Here is a 21,774-nt window from a genome sequence, read left to right as displayed (position 1 = left end):
TGCTGCCGTTAGTGGTTGTACTTTCTGTTTGGCTTTGAAATGGTTGGCATTTCTGATTCTTGGATCTCCTGGAATTTAGGCTATTCAGGCAGGTATCATCACAAAATTTTTTTATATTAGTGGTAAAATGTAAGAGGACAGGGGGATAAAAGATGTTCCTATTAACTTAGTAAATGAATAGATATTAAAAGCACATAAATTATATATTTTTACTTTGCAGATACATGTTGGATATGTACCTTTTTTTTTTTTAAGATTTTATTTATTAGAGAATGAGAGCGAGAAAGAGAGAGAGAGCACATGAGAGGGGGTTAGGGAAGAGGGAGAAGCAGACTCCCTACTGAGCAGGGAGCCTGATGCGGGACTTGATCCTGGGACTCCAGGATCATGACCTGAGCCGAAGGCAGTCGCTTAACCAACTGAGCCACCCAGGTGCCCCTTGGATATGTACCTTTTAAGAGACAAAAGATCCTGAAAATACTAGCTGAAAGAAAAAGGAAAAAGGAGAAATTGAAGTTTATTTTGCTATTTAACATAGATACAAGACAAGAAACCTTTATTAGTCTGTGTAAGCATTATAGCTTGGATACCAAGAGCTTTGGGTCTGGAGTCATTCTGACTTGTCTATTTAAAATGTGAACTTGGGCCAATTTCTAATCACCTCTTTCAGACGGGACAGTAACACCTCCCTGACTGGTTTGTTAGGAGTGATAGAGTCAAAACGAAATAATGTTTTAAAAATGCCAATAATGAGATGAGACGTAGTACATAATAGGCTTTCAGCCAGAGGTGGTTCATTTTAAAGATTTTTACCAGAGATCGGGGTTTCATTTGGGTCAGAAGTGGGGAGAATTGGATGTAACCAGTTTGGAGATTGTGAGTCAGTTTCATCAGGCCTGGTATATGCTACTGAACAAAGATATTCTCACAGCCCCTTACTCAGATCTTAATTTTATTAGTATCAGTGTTACGGTGTATTCTGTATTTGTGCTTTGTGTTCAAGAACTGTAAAGCTACATGTTACTCTTTTTTTTGTTTTTTTTGCTTATAGGATTCAATGGTCCCAATTTAAAGGCTATTTTATTTTCAAACTGGAGAAAGTAATGGATGATTTCAGAACTTCAGCTCCTGAACCGAGAGGTCCTCCCAACCCTAATGTTGAATATATTCCCTTTGATGAAATGAAGGAAAGAATACTGAAAATTGTCACTGGATTTAATGGGTATGCACTTAATATTGTTTGAAAGGTTTAATTTTTAGCAGAAAATTATGGATTTTTATTTAAGCTTTGATCGTTGATTATTCATTAAGTTCTGTGTCTCTGGTGACATTTAATAGTGATTTTTAGCTTACAACTATTTAAAATAATTACAGTGTATTTATTTAATTTATTTAACTTGAACCACCTTTACGGTTATCAGTGGCATTTGGACTTTAAATGGTTTTGACAGTGGAAACATTCCGGAAATATGTTAGTTTTTTCTTTCCATTTTATATGTGATATTATAAATCTTTATACTTTGCCTAGGACCTGCATATCATTGAGATGAGTAACATTTTTTTTTTAATGAAAAATAACAATTTATGAATGCACCTACTTAGGACTTTCTATTTAAATTTTTTTTTGGAGTTCCTCTTTTACTCCCAAGTAACAAGTAATCATTTTTAGCCCTTTGTAAAACATTGCATTAAAGGGTCACTGCATTAAAATAAACTGCTATTTTAAAAAATGTTGCTGCATGTCATATTCTGTGTCATTTTAAATATTTTTCTTTTTAGGACTTTGTATTTATAGGGTTTTCTTTATTGAAGGGAAGAAGTATTTGTGAAGTTGAATTGTTCAATATTTAGATTGACGTTAGCAATTTGGAGTGTGAGGTGACAATACCAAATTTAATGAATTGTGGATATGTTAACCATGAATTCATATTTGGGATAGGTTTTATTTGAAGAGGTTTCATTTGTAAGGATTTTTATTTAGGTAGCATAAACAGTCTCATTCTTTTCAGATATTTAAACGCATGGGATTTGCAACAAGGTAGTGTAATTCAGTTAATCCTTTGTTATGTATCATGTTTTTAAGTTTTGAGTTTTGCTTAGAATAACAAATTCTTAGGCTTTTGGTTTTAGGTATCTTACTAAAATACTTTTTGGGGATAGAATTTACAGCTTTATCTTTGAGCTGCCTTTAGGGGCTTGGGGTAGGAGGGAGACTTATTTTGACTTTGTACCCTATTGTACTTTTGTGCACTGTACTGAAAATTATTTATCTGTATGTACATATTGCTTTGTTAATAATAGTATTTTTTAAAGGCACATACCCAGACAACGCCACATGCTTTATATTAGAAATATGTGGCATAAGATTTACTCTTGAACTGGATTATTCTTATAAGAATACTTCTTCGGGATATTTATAAATAGTACATAGTACTTAGACGTTATAACTCATCTTTTCATTTCAATAAGTTATGGCTACCATTTACAAATTAAGAGTTAAGGTAAAACAGGTCATATTATGCTACTGCTTTGTGAATGTTAAGCTAATATACTTGTGATTCTGAATTAGTAATACTGTTTTCAGTTCTTTCAAAATTAAGATGGACCAGACAGATACGTAGAATAAATAAAATCTAAATATTTATAATTTCTTAGTCTTTAAAACAGGTAATTGACCTACTTCTGAAAATGATTTGAACGGTCATTAAATGCATACCTAAGACAGATAATTGCTTTTAAAATATTTTTCATTTTTGAGCCATAAGTATTTTGAACTTACGTTGTTTTTAATTTGATTTTTCAGAATAGCAGTTTATGAATCCTTTTCCCTAATCAGGCAGGATCGAGGCCGTAATCAGTGATAAATATTTTTCGGTTTTTAATATTTTTGGCTGTATTATATGTTGGTATATTGACACATGTTTATGATTTTTTTCAATTTTATTTTTATGTTTGAATGTATATAAATTAATTGGTGTTTTAAAAATTTTGTTAAGAGTGGCGGCTGTAAGTAGCATTTTGGTCTTTTTCAGCCAGATTTGAAGATTTGTCCTTTTTAGTATACCTTTCCCGCTGTTTATAATGGGTCACCTTTTAAGTTACAGAAATACTTGTTCATAGTTTTAAAAAGATCCTTAGATGTCATAGGAGTAGTACATAAAGTGGGATCATGTCATACGCTAGTTGTATTTTCCTTTTTGAAGAGCTTTGAAATCTCTGTATCAATGCATTTATAGAGGTATCTTCTGTTCTTCTATGTATTTGAAATGACCGCATTATTTTTTATTATATGAACAAGTTTGCCTTGTTTCCATTGATGGTGGGTGTTTATTTTTTGGCTGTTATAAGTAGTGCTTGTAGTGCGCATCCTTGTACATACCTTCTTGTGTTGATGAATGTCACACATTAAATGTATGTATAGATTGTTGCTTTTAATTTGTAGAAATGAAATTGTTACATCACAGTGTACTCATACTTAAAATTTCTATTGAACTGCCAAGTTGACATTGCAAAATGTGTATCATTTCGTGTGTATATAAATGCAGATATTGTATTCTTTAATATTTTGTCTGTGTGTGTGGGTGCGCAGAGATTTGTGTGTCTTTGCAAGTGAAATTGAACATCTTATCAGGTGCTTATTGGCTCTTATAAATTGTGGTTTCATTTTTTTTTTATTTTGGGGTGATTTTCTTATTGGTAAGTTTATTGTTTTGTTTTTGCTTTTAATTAGTAAAAGCTGTTATTAAATGCTTCGTAGTATTTAGTCCTGAAAAAGATTATCCATTTTCTAAAATTATTTTAGTATATTGTCAGCATTTAAATTTCCCTCTTTGATGTGGAAATTGTCCCATTACCTTGTTGGCTTGATTTCTTGAGCTGTAAGATTCCGGAAAACAGGGTTAACCATCTTTTCCAAACAAGGCCTTCAAGAACAGTGAATGGCTGAACAGTAGGTTTTCAAACAAGTACACGATAAATCAATGGAAGGAATAAAAGCATGTTTCTATATTTATATTTTATTTCTAGTACTTCATTCCTACTAATAAATACAGAGGGATTTCAAGGGGTAGAAAGAATGTAATTTACATTTCTAGTAGTTTTTTAAAAGATAGTTAAATGTCCTCTAAATTACTGACATCGAAGAATAATGAATATAAATTAACTGTGTGTCTTTGCTTCTCCTTTGTCAATGTTGTTAGACCTAAGACCTTTCTAAAATAAGCAGTAAGTTTAAGGTACTGTGGGTAGTTGACTAAAGTAGTATGGCTATGTATTTACGAGCAGGTCTGGAAAAAGTACATAACCATTTGATACCTAAAGATCTTTTAATTGTCACATCGTCTTTCTAAGGCAGGTACAGTTGGTTACAGCTGAAGAGCGCTCTTCATCTTTTGGCATGATAGTCTTTCTGAATATTGAAATTCTTCTCTAATGTTACTTTAACGTACATAAATGACCAGATTTTTCTTAGTCCTAAAAACTTTTATATTGTTTTGTAGTGTATTGCACACGCAGAAATATCTCTTGTAAATTTCTGCACCCGAGAGTGTGCCTCTTCATACTTTTTTAAGAAGGTCATATGTGAGATTTTTATACTCTTAAATCTGGATCATAGATTTAAAGCATAATCCTTTTTTGATTTTGTACTGTTTGCTTTATAGTTAGCTTGAGATTATTCAGGGATGAGAGAATAGGTTCTAGCTATTTGTTATTTTGTTCTCTTCCTTCCTTTGACCTATTTTATTGCTGCTGCTTGAATTCTCTTCAGTTGGTTGGGAAAATAGAGTTTTTGTGTCAGTATTTGTTGAGCATATTAAATCTTTTTATTTATTTATTTTTTTAAAGATTTTATTTACTATTTGACAGCGAGAGAGGGAACACAAGCAGGGGTAGTGTGAGAGGGAGAAGCAGGCTTCCTGTGGAGCAGGTTGCCTGATGCGGGGCTCAGTCCCAGAACTCTGGGATCATGACCTGAGCCAAAGGCAGATGCTTAACGACTGAGCCACTCAGGTGCCCCGAGCATATTAAATCTTTTAGCTAAATGTGTTTATTTCCATTTTCTTCGCTCTCTTTCACTTAGCATAACTAGTTGAGAATTGGAATTATTTAGTAGCCTTCTCTCCTCTTTCTACCCCTGCCTTGTCTTGTCCTTTGATCATATGGTTTGATTTGATGTTGTAATAAAATGTTTTAAATTGAAAGGTAGGGTGTAGCAGAAGTCTAATTTTTTTCTTGACATTTTCGATTTGATGCCAGGACAGTGACAATTCAGACTACTATAGGCACTATAAAAGATGATTAATTTGATTGAAAGTGTTGACAAGTTGCTACACATTTATTTTGGGGTGGGGAATGGTTAGTTTACAGGTACTAGTTTACAGTTACTTAGCGTTATTTAAAGAGGCTGATTCTTCATTTTCTTAATTGTTTGTACTTGTCATTTTACATTGGTGTTTTCAGTAAATCTAAGAATTTCTAACATTTGATTTGAGGTAGAAAATATATACATAAGAATATTTAAGTATGTGTATATTTATACAGATGTAAAGCCTGAGTACAGATAGAGCATATTGCATAGATATTAAGATAAGGATAAAGATAATATCACATGATTCCAGTGATATTTCTGACTTCTGTAGGACTTAAGAGTAAACAAAACTGAACCTGTTCAGCCTTGGATAACTGAGACAGATTATAGAGATTTTTTATTTTATTTTCTTGGTGATAACAGAGATACATTTAAGCTAGTTTTAACCTGAATAGTTCAAGTCAGATTTAAGCAATTCTTTAAGGCATAGTATAAATGTAGCCATTCATAGAAAATAAAGACATAGTAAAAATGACATCTTTATGCATAAAACTAAAGTGAGCTGGCTGTTTTAACATTTTTCATAACAGGATGTCTGATTTTATGGTTCTCTCTTAGTTTTTATACGCAGATGGCCTCTGTGTTACATTTTATATTCCTTTATCTTTTTCATGAAGAAAGTTGATTGCATTATAAAGGAGTAAGGTAATCAGTTATCTGATTTTTATCTTCGATTCTGAATTAAATGTGCATTTTCCTTTTCTGAATGCCTTCTTTCCAACTGATACCTTGTATGCATTCAGAATAATTGTACATCTTAATGATGAAACATATAAATAGACTAAGAAATTTTAGTCAAACTGTAATCTCAGCTTAAAATGTAAGATAGGACATTCTTCCTTTAGGTGTTGGCCTTACTGTTTACAATTTCTTTCTATTAAAAATAGCATTAAATTGCTAATTCATGCTTAGATGTCTTTCTCTGATGTTCAGCCCCTTTCCTGATATTTGAATTCTCATAGCTTTCAGGTATGTAAGACTTAATGGGTATTAAGGGGTTGGGCGTGCAGAGGGAGAAGGGGAGAGAGAATCTCAAGCTGTATTTCAGGCTGTATCTCACGACCCCGAAATCATGACCTCAGCTGAAGTCAAGAGTCAGTGCTTAACTGACTGAGCCACCCAGGTGCCCTGATACTTTTTTTTGATGCAGTGAATGGGGACAGATTGCAGCAAGTTCAGATACACTCTATAATTAATGTAAGACATGTTAGCTGCTCTCCTTGGAATTAAAAGGAATATTTTATTTATTTTTTTATTAAGATTTTATTTATTTATTTGACAGAGAGAGAAGAGCAGGGGGAGAGGGAGAAACAGGCTCTCTGCAGAGAGCTCTCCTCCCCACTCCCCAGTTCCTTATGTAATCTTAGTTTTTATCTTAGGATGGCAGGCAAATAGGTAATATATTGCAGAGTAAACTGAATGTATTCTATTTGAAATAACCCCAGATATTTTTCTGTTAAGTAATTTATTTTATACTATATCATTCCAGTGAACATCCTTACCCCATTTCCCCAAATTTAGAGATTCTGGTTCAGATTTTTCATTGTGTGCATTTTTGCTTTTTTCTTCTTAGCACAAGGGGTCTTAATTTAGTGATTTTTATTGGAAATAGTTTTAATATTTTCAGGAGTTAGAATAAACTGTTTTGTATGCTATATTTAAAGAGTAACAGAGTAAACCTTGCATATAGTTTTTGCACCAACCATTCATTTTGGATTTATCTGGTTTATTCTTACACCTCCTTTTAAAGATCTAACTTAGAAAGTGTTCCCACGGGGCGCCTGGGTGGCTCAGTCGTTAAGCGTCTGCCTTCAGCTCAGGTCATGGTCCCGGGGTCCTGGGATCGAGCCCCGCATCGGGCTCCCTGCTCAGCGGGAAGCCTGCTTCTCCCTCTCCCACCCCTGCTGCTTGTGTTCCTTCTCTCTCTGTGTCTCTCTCTGTCAAATAAATAAATAAAATCTTAAAAAAAAAAAGTGTTCCCAGGTTCAGACTTGCTTCCTTGGCATACAGTTTACTCTGTCTTGATAACATTGCATACAAAATTATATTAACATTTATTGTAGTTATTTACATGCTCTGATTTCTAGCTTGTGGTAGGCTTTCATATTTACCTAAAAGGTTAAAAATAAGTACAGCTGTGTAAAGAGACCTTCAGTGCAGTTGTCAAGATTATGTTTCCAAAGGATACTTTTATATGCAAGTAATATTTGTATTTTTACAAATATTACAAATATTTTATTTACAAATATTACAAATATTTTACAAATATATTTTACAAATATATACTTAGCCTCCTTACGCAAGGGGTGAGCATTATTTGACATTTTAGTGCCATCTATTGGACACTTCGTAAAAAGCTCCTGAAAGTGTCTAAGGCGTAAACACATTTTATCATAGGCTTTTATTGCTAACAGTGCTGTGCAAACATAATACATTTTTCCCCCTAAAAGCAGTATTATTTATCAACACATGCATTGTTAATAATTGGCTACACTTTCACTTACCTTCCTGAAGAAAATTAGCCAAAGCATGTAGTATAAACATATTAAACAGAAAGTTTAAAGATACTTATGTTTTGGGTTTTTTTTTTAAAGATTTTATTTATTTATTTGACACAGAGAGACACAACGAGAGAGGGAACACAAGCAGGGGTGGGTGGGAGAGGGAGAAGCAGGCTTCCTGCAGAGCAGGGAGCCCGATGTGGGGCTGGATCCCAGGACCCTGGGATCATGACCTGAGCCGAAGGCAGAGACGCTTAACGACTGAGCCACCCAGGTGCCCCAAAGATACTTATATTTTAAAGCTATTTTTTACCTTAAGAGAAAATACTGGTTTTGGTGTTTGAAAGAAATTTAGTTGGAGGAAAAGACATAGATAATACCTATTGAAGTATTTGTCATTTGAGATTATTTGAATATTCTTAACACTGGGAGCTGTTTTGCTTATTTTTGAATAATATATACACTTTTAAGTGTAGTATCACCGTGAGTTATTAATGAGGGAATAGCATAGGTGGAGTTTGTGTGTTTAAGGTTTGGAAAGTAATGAACTTGAAGAGAAGGGGCTGAGGTGCACATATACCATTAATACTCAGAAATCCCTGGTGGTATTGCATTTCAGATATATAGGTGTACAAATAACGTGTATATTGAACCTAATATAAAGGAGGAGATCCTGCCCTTAAGCTTTCAATCAAATCTGAGGAAAGACAATTTGTAAACTCATGTTGTTTATTATGTATGTAGCTTGGGAAAATGTTTCCCTTAATTTTTTAATGCAGTTAACAGTTTTGTGTATTAGCTATAAGTTTTCACTTATGTGGTGTCTTTATAGGAATGAATAAAACAGACCAGTAAGCTGTTTCTTTATTAGTAACATTGTTGGTGTGCTTTGTTTGCTTTTTCCATTTCAAAGATTCTTAGTTTTGACTGTGTGTGTACTCCCCTCTAACCATATTTTCAAAAGGAAGAAACCGTATTCTTTCTCAGAAACCCAGAGGAATTTCCTTTAGCAGTCATGGTGAACAGAGTTCTGTAATTTCTAGCTGCTTCTGAGTATTTGTGATATCAGACACACATTCTTTTAGTTAGCACGCAGTCTTTTGTTGACAGAATGATAGCTTTCTGATTTTTAGGTTTTGATGCTACTTGAGAAAAGGTCGATTCTTGGCCTCTAATAAGTAAAATGTTTGTTTTCATATGAATACACTTTATACCTTTTCAAAATTTGTTACAAACTTTATACTGACTTTTTATAAGAACATAAGAATATTGATGCTAAGAATATGAGAACTAAATATAGTCTGTCTCATTAGAAAATAAACAAGATTTTAAGTATGTTTGGAATAATGGAGGGGAGGACAAGGGATTTGAAGTTAGAGACACTGGGTTTGAGTCTTGGCACTGTTATGCACTAGCTGCTTTCCTTTGTGGGAGAATATTGTGTCAAAATGCTCAAAATGCCTATACATAATAAAGAACTGTAAATATTAACTCTTAATTTGAGGTTTTGTAATTCTCTTTATAAGGTGAATAAATATATTTGAATGGCATATAATGAAGTCTGAAGTTTATGTTTGTACTTTCTGGCTGTGTTTGTCTTACCTAATGCTCATGTTTGCTGTTCAGACTGTAATTCTGAGGAATGCTAATAGTGTGTGAGATAAATTTTTTTAATATTTACAAAAGATTTTGTTCCAACTTATATCAGTTTTGTATTTGGTATGATCAAGTGAAAATTTGATAATGGTAAGGCACTTACCAAAATATTGATTGTGTTTGTATTTTACATCTGATGAAACATAGTTGTAAAACTAACTGTGGAGCAGAACCCTATTTATAATACTTTTTCATTGGAATCATTTGCCTTGTTCTATATGATAACAAAACATCTGTAGTTTTATTTGGAGACACTGTAAAGAAATCTTTGTGTGCAAAGGAATGCCTGAGGAAAAGTTCTGTATTTAATAAACTGTAACTTGATTATTATTTGTGTTGCCTCTCTTGTAAACTTTAAAATAATTATATTGAGAATGTTAAAATATATTTCTCCATTAGTTTTGAAACTTTTAAAATTTTGTGTGTTCTTTTTTTAATTGCTTAGGGATTTTCTTGTTTAAAAAGACAGGTGTGCTTATTGTCTTGCCTATTTTTTAAGTCACTCATCTATTCATTTCCCTATTGTAGCATTTTCTTTGGTCATTTTAATACATGGGTGACTAGATAAATCTTTAAATAGCAAGAGTGATAATGTTCCTAATTCTCTTGATAATTAATGACCTCAGACTATAAAATTATATTCTTTTGCAGTATCCCTTTTACTATTCAGCGACTATGTGAATTGCTAACAGATCCAAGGAGAAACTATACAGGAACAGACAAATTTCTCAGAGGAGTAGAGAAGGTATTTATTTTATCATTGGGATTATATTAAACTTTAATCTATTTCAGAAGAGAGCACTGAGTAAGTTCTGTTTTAGGCACCTTTTCTTCAAATAGGTTTCCTGAAACCTACCTGAAGTTTTTCTCAAATTGTTTTCCTAATCTGGGAAAAACTAGGTTTTGGAGTGAGATTTAATAGGAGGGGCACAGAGGGAGGACTTGTGATCAGTTTAGTATGGGGAAAGCAGCTTCTTGTCTCTTCAAAATTCCTAGTATACATTAACATTAAAGGCTCTGCAAAGTTTTGGCATTGACATTTCCATTATAGTTGTGTTTTGCACACTTGTTTACCCATGGAATTCATTTCTTCATTTCTGGATTTGGTGCACAGCTTTGGAAAATCTGATGCAAAAATTTAACTTAGATATTGAGAAAGATGTAGATCAGACTTAAGAAAGAAGAAAGCATTGGTGTTTTTTGTGGGTAGGGGATGTTGTAAGAGAAGGGCATTTTGGATCAAGGAAACAATGTGATGAACAAAGACATCAAGGTGTTTGAGGGAATGAAAAGTAGGAAATTGACTTATTTGAGGAACCAGTGAAGGAGCCCTGTGGGAACCAAGATTGGACCATTAGGTTGCTAATTCCCTCTTTGATCCTAGAACATAGTCCAGTGTTCATTTTATGGTTCTAATTCAAATTCAGTTTAGTCTACCCTTGGAGCAGGAATCTAAAACCATTACTTAATGTTTACAATAGATCTTAGGGCTTTACTGGTTTAATTTGTTTTGTTGAGCTTCCACGCCCTTGATTTAGTAAGATTCCTGAAGAGCAGGAAACGGAGATGATTTATCAGTACTTATTTTCAGCTTATTGGACTTTCAATAATTAGATTTTGGCAATCTTTGAAGAGGCAGTCAAAGTAGTCGTATCAGGAGTGGCTCTGTCACCAAATCAGGACTGCTATGTTTCATATTTGGGTGACTGTGGACCAGTTACATAACCTAAGTCTCAGTTTCTGATCTGTGAAGTATGGATAATAAGAGGGCTGTGGAGGGGATCAAATGAAAAGCACTTACTCTGGCTCATACTACACTTTTAATGAATATTGACTATTAGTAAAGTCAGTATTAACTGGGAAGATTATATTATTAAAAAGGTCTGAAGCTTTTTGGGGGGGGTTATGATGCTACTACACATCAGACTTTTGATTGGGTACTGCTTTTTAAGGAAATTCATTATATGTGGCCTAAATACTTCAGTCTCTAAGTATCTTGGCATGATTTCGATCTAAAACTATTCCACTGTATTACATTTGATATATAATGTCAGGGCTCCATAGTAGCTAGAGTAGAGTTAAAATAATACTGGCAGAAGGAGCAAATGGTTTAGTAGGTTATTGGATTTAGTTATTGTTTTAGTTTCTGTTGTTTGATTAAAAGTTTTTTTTTTTTTTAAAGATTTTATTTATTTGACAGAGAGAGACACAGCAAGAGAGTGAACCACAAGCAGGGGGAGTGGGAGAGGGAGAAGCAGGCTCCCTGCCAAGCAGGGAGCCCGATGCGGGGCTTGATCCCAGGACCCTGGGATCATGACCCGAGCCGAAGGCAGATGCTAAACGACTGAGCCACCCAGGCGCCCCATGATGAAAAGTTTTTACTTTTAACCATTTATTTTTTTTATTAGTAAAATTGGAGAAGATAGGAACTTAATCTGCCAGGGTGATTCTGAGAGCTTAAAAACAAATGATTAAACCTTATGTCGTAATGCTTTGCGTCATATTAAAGCATCAATTTTTGTTATTGCAGAATGTGATGGTTGTTAGCTGTGTTTATCCTTCTTCAGAGTAAGTATAAAGATTTTTATATTTCTGTATATACTGATTATATCATTTCTAATATATTAGTCCTTAAATTAGGTTACATTTATTTTGTATGGAATGAAGCAGGATAACATTTATAAATACTTGTGAACCTACCACCCAGTCCCTCAAGTAGAATATTACCAATGATATTATCTATCTATAAGTTTTTCTAGTAAAGAAAGAGATTTGGATTAAAGTGATGATTTGCTGTAATCTTAAGATTTGTGGATTTATGTACTGTCATGGTACTCAGGGCCCTGAGATCCCAGAAATCCCACCCTAGATACCTTACCATGGCGTCTCTGGGGCATAACTCCCAGGTTTGGAATAGTCTCTTGATGACTTTCCTCCTCATGATGGAAAAGTATTTCCAGTTGTCAAGATTTATATAGCAAATTAAGGTGTTGGTTTAAGACACAGTCCTTAGCACTATTGATGTTTTGTTATGAGTGGTTGTCCTGGGAATTAAAGCGAGTTTAGCACTGTCCTTGGCTTCTCCCTACTGGATGCCAGTAATGTCTCTCTTTCCCTGAAAAATGTCTTCAGACATTGCCAAAAGTCCCTTGGGGTGGTGGGCTCCGTGAAGGGAAGTTGAGAGGAGAATGTTGTCTCCCGTTGAGAAACACTGGATTTATAAAGTGTCTGTGATTTCATAGACAATAACAGTTTGTTTTTAGAACTCTCACAAGAATATACCTGTGTTAAATGAGATACTAAGATAATCCCATAATTTAATGCTGTTTCTCTCAAAAGTCTGTTTGGTTCTGTGACTGTGAGATCGTACAAAAGATCTTTTAGGCCTATTGCTCTTACTGAATTAAAGAACTAAATGATTTATAATAGTGTTTTTTCTTTTCTCATAGGAAAAACAATTCCAATAGTTTAAATCGAATGAATGGTGTTATGTTTCCTGGAAATTCACCAAGTTATACTGAACGGTGAGATTATTGATTTTAATATCCACAGAAATTGTATTTTCCTAATTTTGAGAAGCAGATTCAATATACTTTCTTAAATAAAGTTGGGCATTTTATGGAAGATACAGGATATACTAAACAATTAATTTGGTAACCCTTAAATCTGAAAGTCAAAGTTAGAGTAAATACTTCTGTGATGTCTTCACATAAGCAAACCTTGGGAGGGTGACTTCTTACCAAAATGGGAAAATGATGTTCATTTATCTTATCCTAGGTCTAATATAAATGGGCCTGGAACACCCAGGCCACTTAATCGACCAAAGGTTTCTTTGTCAGTCCCGATGACAACAAATGGCTTGCCTGAGAGCACAGACAGCAAAGAGTCAAACTTACAGCAAAATGAGGACAAAAATCACAGGTTTGTATGTGATTTATATTTAAAAACAAAAAATGTTTTCAAAATAAGTTGACATTTATCCATTGTTTTCAGCACTCATTATTTACTATATACTCTTGTTTTGAGGAGCACAGCAAGGTTTTAGTGTGGTCTGTGGCTTCTGGACATTCTCAGCATTAGCACGTGGATGAAGATGGTCAGAGAGAATGCTTAAAACTGCTAATTTGGGGAGATCCTATTTATAATAGGATCTTAAGAAAGTAAAGTGGTTCTGGTGTTTTCTATTTCTTGTTTTTGAAAGTAACCTGAAAAGATTTATAAATGAGTTGAAAATTTTGTGAGTTATTTCTCTTTGGAGATCATTAAAGGAAACCTTTTATTTATATCCCATCTCAGATTTTCTGCATCACATTAAGGGAAAGCAGACTAAACGAGTGAGAGGTCTTAATGAGTATGTCCATCTGGAAGACTTGTAGTTCCCTTATGGGAAGACATTTAACTTACTGGAGAATTGAACAGAAATGCCGTATAACTTGTTCACTAATTCTAGTGGGAAATATTCTTGACACAGTTTAGGTTCCCTTGAAATTATTCTCTTGTGTTTTTCTTTACCCAGATGTTACAATTTAACTTTGAGACAGAAATACAGTTTTAAAAATTATTAGACCTTAAAAATGAGAATGTGGAAGATGAAGAAAACAGTCTTTATTAATGACACTTTAAAAAAACATTTACAGTGACTCTGCGACATCTGAATCAGAAGGTTCCTCAGTGAGCCCTATAAAAAATAAACATCCAGATGAAGATGCTGTGGAGGCCGAGGGGCATGAGGTAAAAAGACTCAGGTTTGACAAAGAAAGTGAAGTCAGAGAGACAGCCAGTCAAACATCTTCCAGTGAAATTGCTTCGGTTATGGTAGAAGAAACAGAAGCATCGTCGTCACCTCAGGATAAAGACAAGGAAAGTACTTGTACCAGGCAGCACTGTACAGAAGAGGATGAAGAAGAGGATGAAGAGGAAGAAGAAGGTATTTAGAGACCATCTGTAAAAGGGTGGAGTAAGGAGATCCTCAAATTCTTGTACTTCATTTTGCGTGAAAGAATTTAACATAATGGAACTCCTTATAATGCTGATGTTGGGCTTTTCTCCCACCTGTATGTAGTTGCTGCTGAGTTTCAGGGGATATGATTTGAACAGTAGAATATCAGAATTCATGAAACTTAACTGTGGAGGTATTTTGAAAATAAAATTTAACTACAACAACATTTGCTTATTTTTAGAGTCTTTTATGACATCAAGAGAAATGATCCCAGAAAGAAAAAATCAAGAAAAAGAATCTGATGATGCCTTAACTGTGAATGAAGAGACTTCTGAGGAAAATAATCAAATGGAGGAATCTGATCTGACTCAAGCTGAGAAAGATTTACATTCTGAAGGTAGTGAAAATACAGGCCCTGTAAGTAGTGGTTCTGATTGCCATGAGACAGAAGAATTAGTAGGATCCAACTCCAGTAAAACTGGAGAGATTCTCTCAGAGTCATCCATGGAAAATGACGACGAAACCACAGAAGTCACAGATGAACCAATGGAACAAGACTAATTATTTAGAAACATGTAGATGCAGTATTTTACATACAGTTCTGGTTTTACACTGTATAAAACTTTTATGTAATAAAGTGGACCTTTAGTTTTACAAGAGAAGCAGGTTGTAAAATAAAGTACTTTATGGGATAAATCCTGAAAGAGTTGTACATGTAAGAACTGTGAATATCAGCTCCTCTGGGTCCTGCTTACCGCTGACTTTTTTTTCGGTCTGGTCAAATCAGTGGTTTGTGTATAGATTTTTTTTTTTTTTTTTTTAAGAATTAAAGTTTTTAAACTGGAAGGTAATAATTATAATTTTGAAAACCTTTTGGAAATTATCACATTTAGTTTATACATATGCAAGAAATCTTTTTGTCTTGTCTCTTTCTGACAACTCTAGCAGTTTTCATATTTTGGTCATAGTTTCAACATTTTAACATGTGAATTATAGGGTTTCATGCTGGTTTCCAGATTTTATTGTTTGACTATGTACAGTGGAACTTTAAGTCATATATACATATATATATATATTATTCTAAGGGGGGAAATGTTATATTTTTCTGTTTCTATAAGAGATGAATACAGTGGATACTTTTTCTATTGGTAATGATTGAGTTCACCTCTTTCAGAAGACAGTTTCAGTTTCTCTTCTGAGTAATTCAAATAAAATCTGGCCCTTGTGAAACCCTGGAAATAAGTCTGTTGAAATACCAGGTTAAACACATTCCAAGAGATCTGTTCAAACTAAAATTCTTTTGTATACTTCTGAGGTGCCTGAGAAAAAGACTTCATTATTTATGAGAAAATACGCTTTATCTTGGAAACTGTGTTCAAACATTAGCTTACTATTTTATAGAATGAATGCTGACATGAGACCATCTCAGAAGAACCCGGCAGGTTCCTTGACCTTTTGCTTGCTTTTCTGAACATTGTGAATATTACACATTTCTTTCTAAATTATTCTAGAGTATGCAAATGTCAAAGGTATGAAACCCCACTGTACTGGAAAAATTAATATATTACTATAGTAATGTACTGGAGCTAAATGACTGAAGCTTTAGGGGTGCATAGAAACCACCATAATTTGTATGACATTTTGAAGTGAATTAAATATTTTTGAACATGCTTCTTCGACAGCCAGTGTTCTATTTTTCAGATTAACACAAAGCACAATGATTACTCTAAACTCAATATTTTCAAATTCACATATTTAAAAGTCATGCAAACTGCAACTTCCCTGTCAAAATTACTGGCTGCCAAATTTATACCTGTTTCTTCAGCTGTACCTTTTGATATTTAGAATTTTTAAATTTCTGTAAAGTAGATTTTGTAGAATGTGATGTGTTCACTGCCTTTGTGAAGCGGTATATAATTGTATAATTTCTGTGTGTAAACTGAATGCTTGGGCTTTCAATACAGTATTCATATAAAGCAATAAATATTAATGTTATGAAATATTCGAGTACATTTTTATCAAAATACAAAAGAATCCCTTTTTTAGTTTCAGATACTGAAGTACACAGATGAACTTATAAAACTGATGCAAACACTTTCTGACACTGTATCATAATCTTTGGGGTGATGTGGGTGGCAACCACAACTTTTGCATTTTGACTACTTAAATTGCTATGACTAAAATTACCAAAATGATTTGGCTCCGTTTATGTTTATAGGGTAAATATACTACTGACTGACTTGACTGTCAGGTTCACAGCAGCTTGGTGATACATTTAAGAATATGTCTAGTAGTTGACATAAAAACTGAGTATTTACTGTACCCAGGAGGGGAGAAAAATCACACATTGTAAATTTTTAAAAATGTTGAAGCCAATTTTAAATGTGACATTCATTTGTAGTGGCCTGTTCACCTATTATTTTGTTGAGGGATATTTTGCCAATGAGAATAGATTTTAAACATTTTAAGTTTAGAAATTTTGAAATTTTCTTTAGAATATTTATGAAATTCTTGTCAATAAACATATTCTTTAAGATCCTGTGACCTTTTATATTTTTTGTTTTAATTGTGCCATGGACCATTTGTAAACAAATCAGTTTACTTTTGTTGGTTATAATTATAGTTGAAGATTTAGCGTCATGACTTTGAGGTCTGTGGTTTTATTTGTAAACTTGCAGTTGCTATTTTTGCAAGGGCAAATGTATTTCTTTATTAAATAAAGTACAATAATGGTGAATGTACCAAAATGCCATCGCTTAACTCTATGAGAGATCTGCATTTTAATCTATAGTTTAATAGTTTTAATATTTATTAGATATTCATACGTTGATCCTAGATCAAACTTGTTGCTGTTTATACAGATAACTGTAGAATGCTAATGGAATATCTCCTTTAGGATAGGTGGAATACTTTTGTAGTTAAGCTGGGAAACCTTGTTCAGCTGGTTTAAGATACTGATGCCCATTTGGAAGTAGATTTCCGCAAGTATGCGTAGGTGCACTTACACAGACTTTGCTTAATGAAAACCTCAGTTCTAATAGTACCTGATTCAGATGTGAATTTTTTAAAGGCTAATTTTAGGCACATTTTCTTAACACACATCAGCAAAGTCATATTAAAAGACCTAAATGAAGAAGCAAGACCTCCGTGATTAAAAATGTTATTTTCTTTTTTCTTTTTCTTTCTTTTTTTTTTTTTTTTTTTGGCCTTGAGCAGATTGTTTACCTGTTAGAATCTAGACTCTGAACCCAACATGTAAAAAGAACTTGAAATGCTGATGAGGATACAGAATATATATGTAGTGTTTTTAGCACTTTCCCCTTTTAAACAAGTGAAAACATTACCCTAGTACATTTTAAAAAAATACCATCTTTTCAGTTCTGAAAATGTAGCAGAACAGAAATGAGTAGTGGAAAATGTCTTATTTTAATTGTTGGTTATTAGATAAATTTAATCCAGTTAGGGTTTATTGTAACTACACCTTTCAACAGTGTGAACAGAGCAGTGAATTCCCCATCAGAGAACTATTATAACCCTTTGGCTTAGAAAGGCATCCCAGAAATCCTGCGCCAGAAGGTGTAGCCTGTTAAAGCATGGAGGTTCAGAGTCCTTTGTTTTGCTGGTGTAGATAGGCATGTATTTGTGCATTTTTGCATTTGTAAAATCAGTAATTTTTCAAATAATGTAAATGTAATATACTAGTTTACTTATAAAGGTACTATAGCAGAATCTATAGCTGCTACAATGTTTGATTATGAGAAATGTAACTTGATAAGGATGAAAAGGCAACTTGTAGAACCAAAGGAAATAAAAATTTTGGATAGTGTTTCAAATTGTCTTCTGAACAGGAGTTTCTTAATTACATTGGTTTTGATCAAATGAAGCTCAGTTCTCTCAAGATTTGTGCTAATCGTAAAATGGATGAATGCAAAAACGCCTTGTAATTTTATGTGGAATTATTATAATTAGGTTTATTGGATTATTGGCCTAATAAGAATGCTAGTATGTATTGGTTAGGATACATCTAATATTTCACATTTAAAAAATAATCAGTACACTTTCTTCAGAATTTCCTTTTATTTCAATTTGGAGCCTAGATTACTTTGCCAAATGTATTATTTTCATAATGCAATAAAATATAAATTAGAAGAATATCTTTATGTGTGGAATTACTTTATTTGCCATAATAGTTCACACCTCTCTCCCAACTCTTCCTCCCCAGTCACTTCAGATGGTTTAGGATCCATAAGCATTTTCTGGTCTGTAAGGGAAAAAGCTTAATGCAGGATTTTATTGCAGCTCTGTTTCTTAAGTGATAATATTTCCAACATGGAGGGTGCAGCTGACTTGAATGGACAACTCAAACCTGGTATCTGACAAAGTCCTGATTTACCTTATAAAACAGTTCTCTTTTGGCATAATTTGGCACTAATTTGCACACATGGATCCACAACATTTGTATTGGAATCATTTTAGAAAGGTCTCCTTCAGGTAACTACATGATTAGAAGTGTAGAATTGCCCTAAATGGAGAGAATGGATTCCGTTTTCTGAAAATTCTGGGTTCTTATTTCTTTTATGTATTGCATAGTAGGTGAATAGTTAACACTTGGGGCTTTGGATTCAGAAGATAGTACCAATTAGCACGTGCCTGAATTTAAGTATTTTTGAATTTCAGCTTCTTCATAATTGATCTCTAACTTAACCAGCAAGCAACTTTATTTCATAAACAGAATTGGTGGTAGAGTTTGGGGTAATGATGAGAAGACTGTTGCACTAAATAGCATGACAATGCACCATCCCTGGCCACTTGCCTTTTACTGTTGTATTCTAACGGTTTTAGAGCAACAGACTTTTTTTTTTTTCCTCCAAAATTCAGCAGTAGAGTTTGTGGTTTAGGTTTATACTTCCAGGCTTTTTCTTCCCAAAGGCAATGAGTTTTTTAACTAAAAATAATGACACAGAAATGCCAGCAATCCCGTTTCCCAGTCTGCACACTACTGTTAACACTAATTTTTATACTTACACAAGCTAGCCTTGTGCTTGGCAAGTGGTTAACAGCTGAAATCAGGTGGGCTTTGTGGATACTGTCAGCACAATCCATTTTGGGATTCCTAAATATACTAATCCTACAATTTCTGCCCACTTGAAGGGTTCTGGGTTCATCCCTGAAGCCTTTTCTTTGCTGCTAGGTTTATGGAGTTGAGAGGAGTACACACAGTTGGATGCCCTTGACATGAAATCCATGGGCATTTAGACTGAATCACCAAGAAATAAGTGTCCCAGTAACAGAAGAGCTAGGTCTGTAAGACCAGCCTCCCCAGGCGTATAGAAAGGTACAGCACATCACTTGATGGTGGACAGGTGTTTCTCTAAGTTGGACATATAGTCAAGTCTGCTTTAATGTGGTATGATGGGACTTGATATTTGTTTACTAATTCTTGCATCAAGAAATGCTTGTGGTTGAGTAGGCTTGCGAGTGTTAATGCATATATTTGCTGAGAATTTGAGGGTTAAATATGTGGTTGGTATTGGGCTATCTTCATTTGGGATATTTTTCTTTGCATTTCTTGTAATGCTGCAGCATGGAAGGGTAAGCTTAGTTGATGACTAACAATTGCCATGGGCATTTAGGAATGCACACAGTCTCCCACTTTTCAACTTGACTGGGTACCTAAAATTAAGTTGGGGGCAACTTGATGAGTTGTGTATTTGGGGGGCTCAAAGAGTAGACTCAGTCCATTTCCTACCTTTGAGGAATTCAGTCACCTTTGGAGAACAATAAGCAGTCTAAGTTTTGAACTAAGGGTAGTCTTTGACTTGGAAGATGCACTGGAGAGACAGCAGTTTAGTGCAATTGTTGATGTCTGGGATGGCTTCTCAGATTTGGCCTTGAGAGATGTACAGGGGCGTAGCAGGGTGTAATGGGCAGAATAGAAGGGCATAGAAGTTGCAATGATATGGGTTAAGTCTGGTTTGCCTTCCCCAGCTGGGGCACCTTGGGCAAGTTACAGTATTTCTTTGAGCCTTAGTGTCCTCATTTCTGAAGCGGGGAAATAATGGTATCTACCTGGCAGGACTCTTTGGGCATTCAGTGTCATTATGGGAATAAAGCTAGATCTAGTTCGGGATCTTAATTTTTTTTTTTTTAATTTTGTTTATTTGAGAGAGAGCATGAGTTGGGGAAGGGGCAGAGGGAGAGAGAGAATTAAGCAGACTCCCAGCTGAGTGCAGAGCCCGACAGGGGTCTTGATCCCAGGACCCTGAGATCATGACTCGAGCCAAAATCGAGAGTCAGATGTTTAACCAACTGAGCTACCCAGGCGTCCCTAGGATCTGACATTTCTTTTAAGGAGAAACATGGAGAGGAAAATATGTATTGTTTCTGGGGAAAACAACAGTTGTTATCAGAATCAAAGTTGAGGTTTCAATCCTGGCCAATAACAGGATAATAATAGCAAGCACTAATTGAGCACGCACTTTATGCCCTTCCTTATCCTTAGCACACATCCCCTCTTTTAACTTTCCCATCAACCTTATGAGATGTGTAATATCCCCATTTTACAGACATATGAGGTAAAGGAAGACAACTTGCCCTGGGACCGTTTGAAAGGGGAGGGTCAGAATGAGAATCAGGGGCTTTTGACTCCAAAACCTGATGTTTTTTTACCCTCCTTATGCTCAGATCCTGTCTCGTCTTGGAAGGCCTGTCAAATTAGAGTGAGGCCCGCAGAGAGGAAGCCATTCCAGGTATCCGAAGGTTCTCAGAGCCACTCAGACTACCCAAGTTCAGGTACATCAAAGGGCTCAGCCAGTCACAAACCCGAGCACTTGTTTTCACACCCTATTTACTTCACTGTCTAGCTTCACCTTATTTTTTCTATTACCCATGGTTTTCCAACAAGACATTCCTAGTACATAATCTTTTTAAGATTTATCTTAAAAATTAGTAATGCACACCTGGCAAAAATTCAATAGAATAGTGTATACACTGGGTTGTTTTTGTCCTACTACTCTTGCTTCCATAGCCTCCCCCGAAACCCAGAGGGAAAAGCCCTCACTAGCAGGGGATAGTGCCTGAGAGCAAACGGTTTTAGAGCAACAGACTTGTTTTTATTTCTCCAAAAGGTCCTGGCGCCAGATTGCCTGGATTTAAATCCCAGCTCTGCCATTTGCTGGCTGTGTGATCACTAGCCTATCTCTAAGATGAGGATGAGGTCCCAACCTCAAGGCTTGACCATTGGAAGAGAGCCTGACTTGCTAGTGGTCTCCCCTGACTTCCTTTCCATAGAGAATGTGCACATTACAGTG

The 21,774-nt window shown here is 34.6% G+C and overlaps 1 protein-coding gene across 3 annotated transcripts in view; it reads left to right on the top strand.

Moving 5' to 3' along the window:
* Positions 1–17,211, top strand: part of PPP4R2 (protein phosphatase 4 regulatory subunit 2) — a 52,408-nt gene extending 35,197 nt beyond the window's left edge. For all 3 annotated transcript variants that reach the window (XM_045861960.3, XM_054504633.2, XM_045861961.3), the window contains exons 3-9: positions 1,052–1,222; positions 10,177–10,270; positions 12,056–12,093; positions 12,975–13,049; positions 13,303–13,446; positions 14,163–14,452; positions 14,706–17,211. In XM_045861960.3, coding sequence (XP_045717916.1) covers positions 1,052–1,222; positions 10,177–10,270; positions 12,056–12,093; positions 12,975–13,049; positions 13,303–13,446; positions 14,163–14,452; positions 14,706–15,025 — 1,132 coding nt within the window. In that variant the 3' untranslated portion in view covers positions 15,026–17,211. The remainder of the gene's footprint in view (positions 1–1,051; positions 1,223–10,176; positions 10,271–12,055; positions 12,094–12,974; positions 13,050–13,302; positions 13,447–14,162; positions 14,453–14,705) is intronic.
* The last annotated feature ends 4,563 nt before the right edge of the window (positions 17,212–21,774 follow it).

The sequence above is a fragment of the Mirounga angustirostris genome, unplaced genomic scaffold (assembly GCF_029215605.1).
Source record: "Mirounga angustirostris isolate CCGP_5_RB_7025 unplaced genomic scaffold, mMirAng1.0.hap1 SCAF_1, whole genome shotgun sequence".
NCBI classification, from domain to species: domain Eukaryota; kingdom Metazoa; phylum Chordata; class Mammalia; order Carnivora; family Phocidae; genus Mirounga; species Mirounga angustirostris.
Note: the sequence above shows the minus strand (reverse complement) of the source record. Positions and strands in the feature narration are given on the sequence as shown.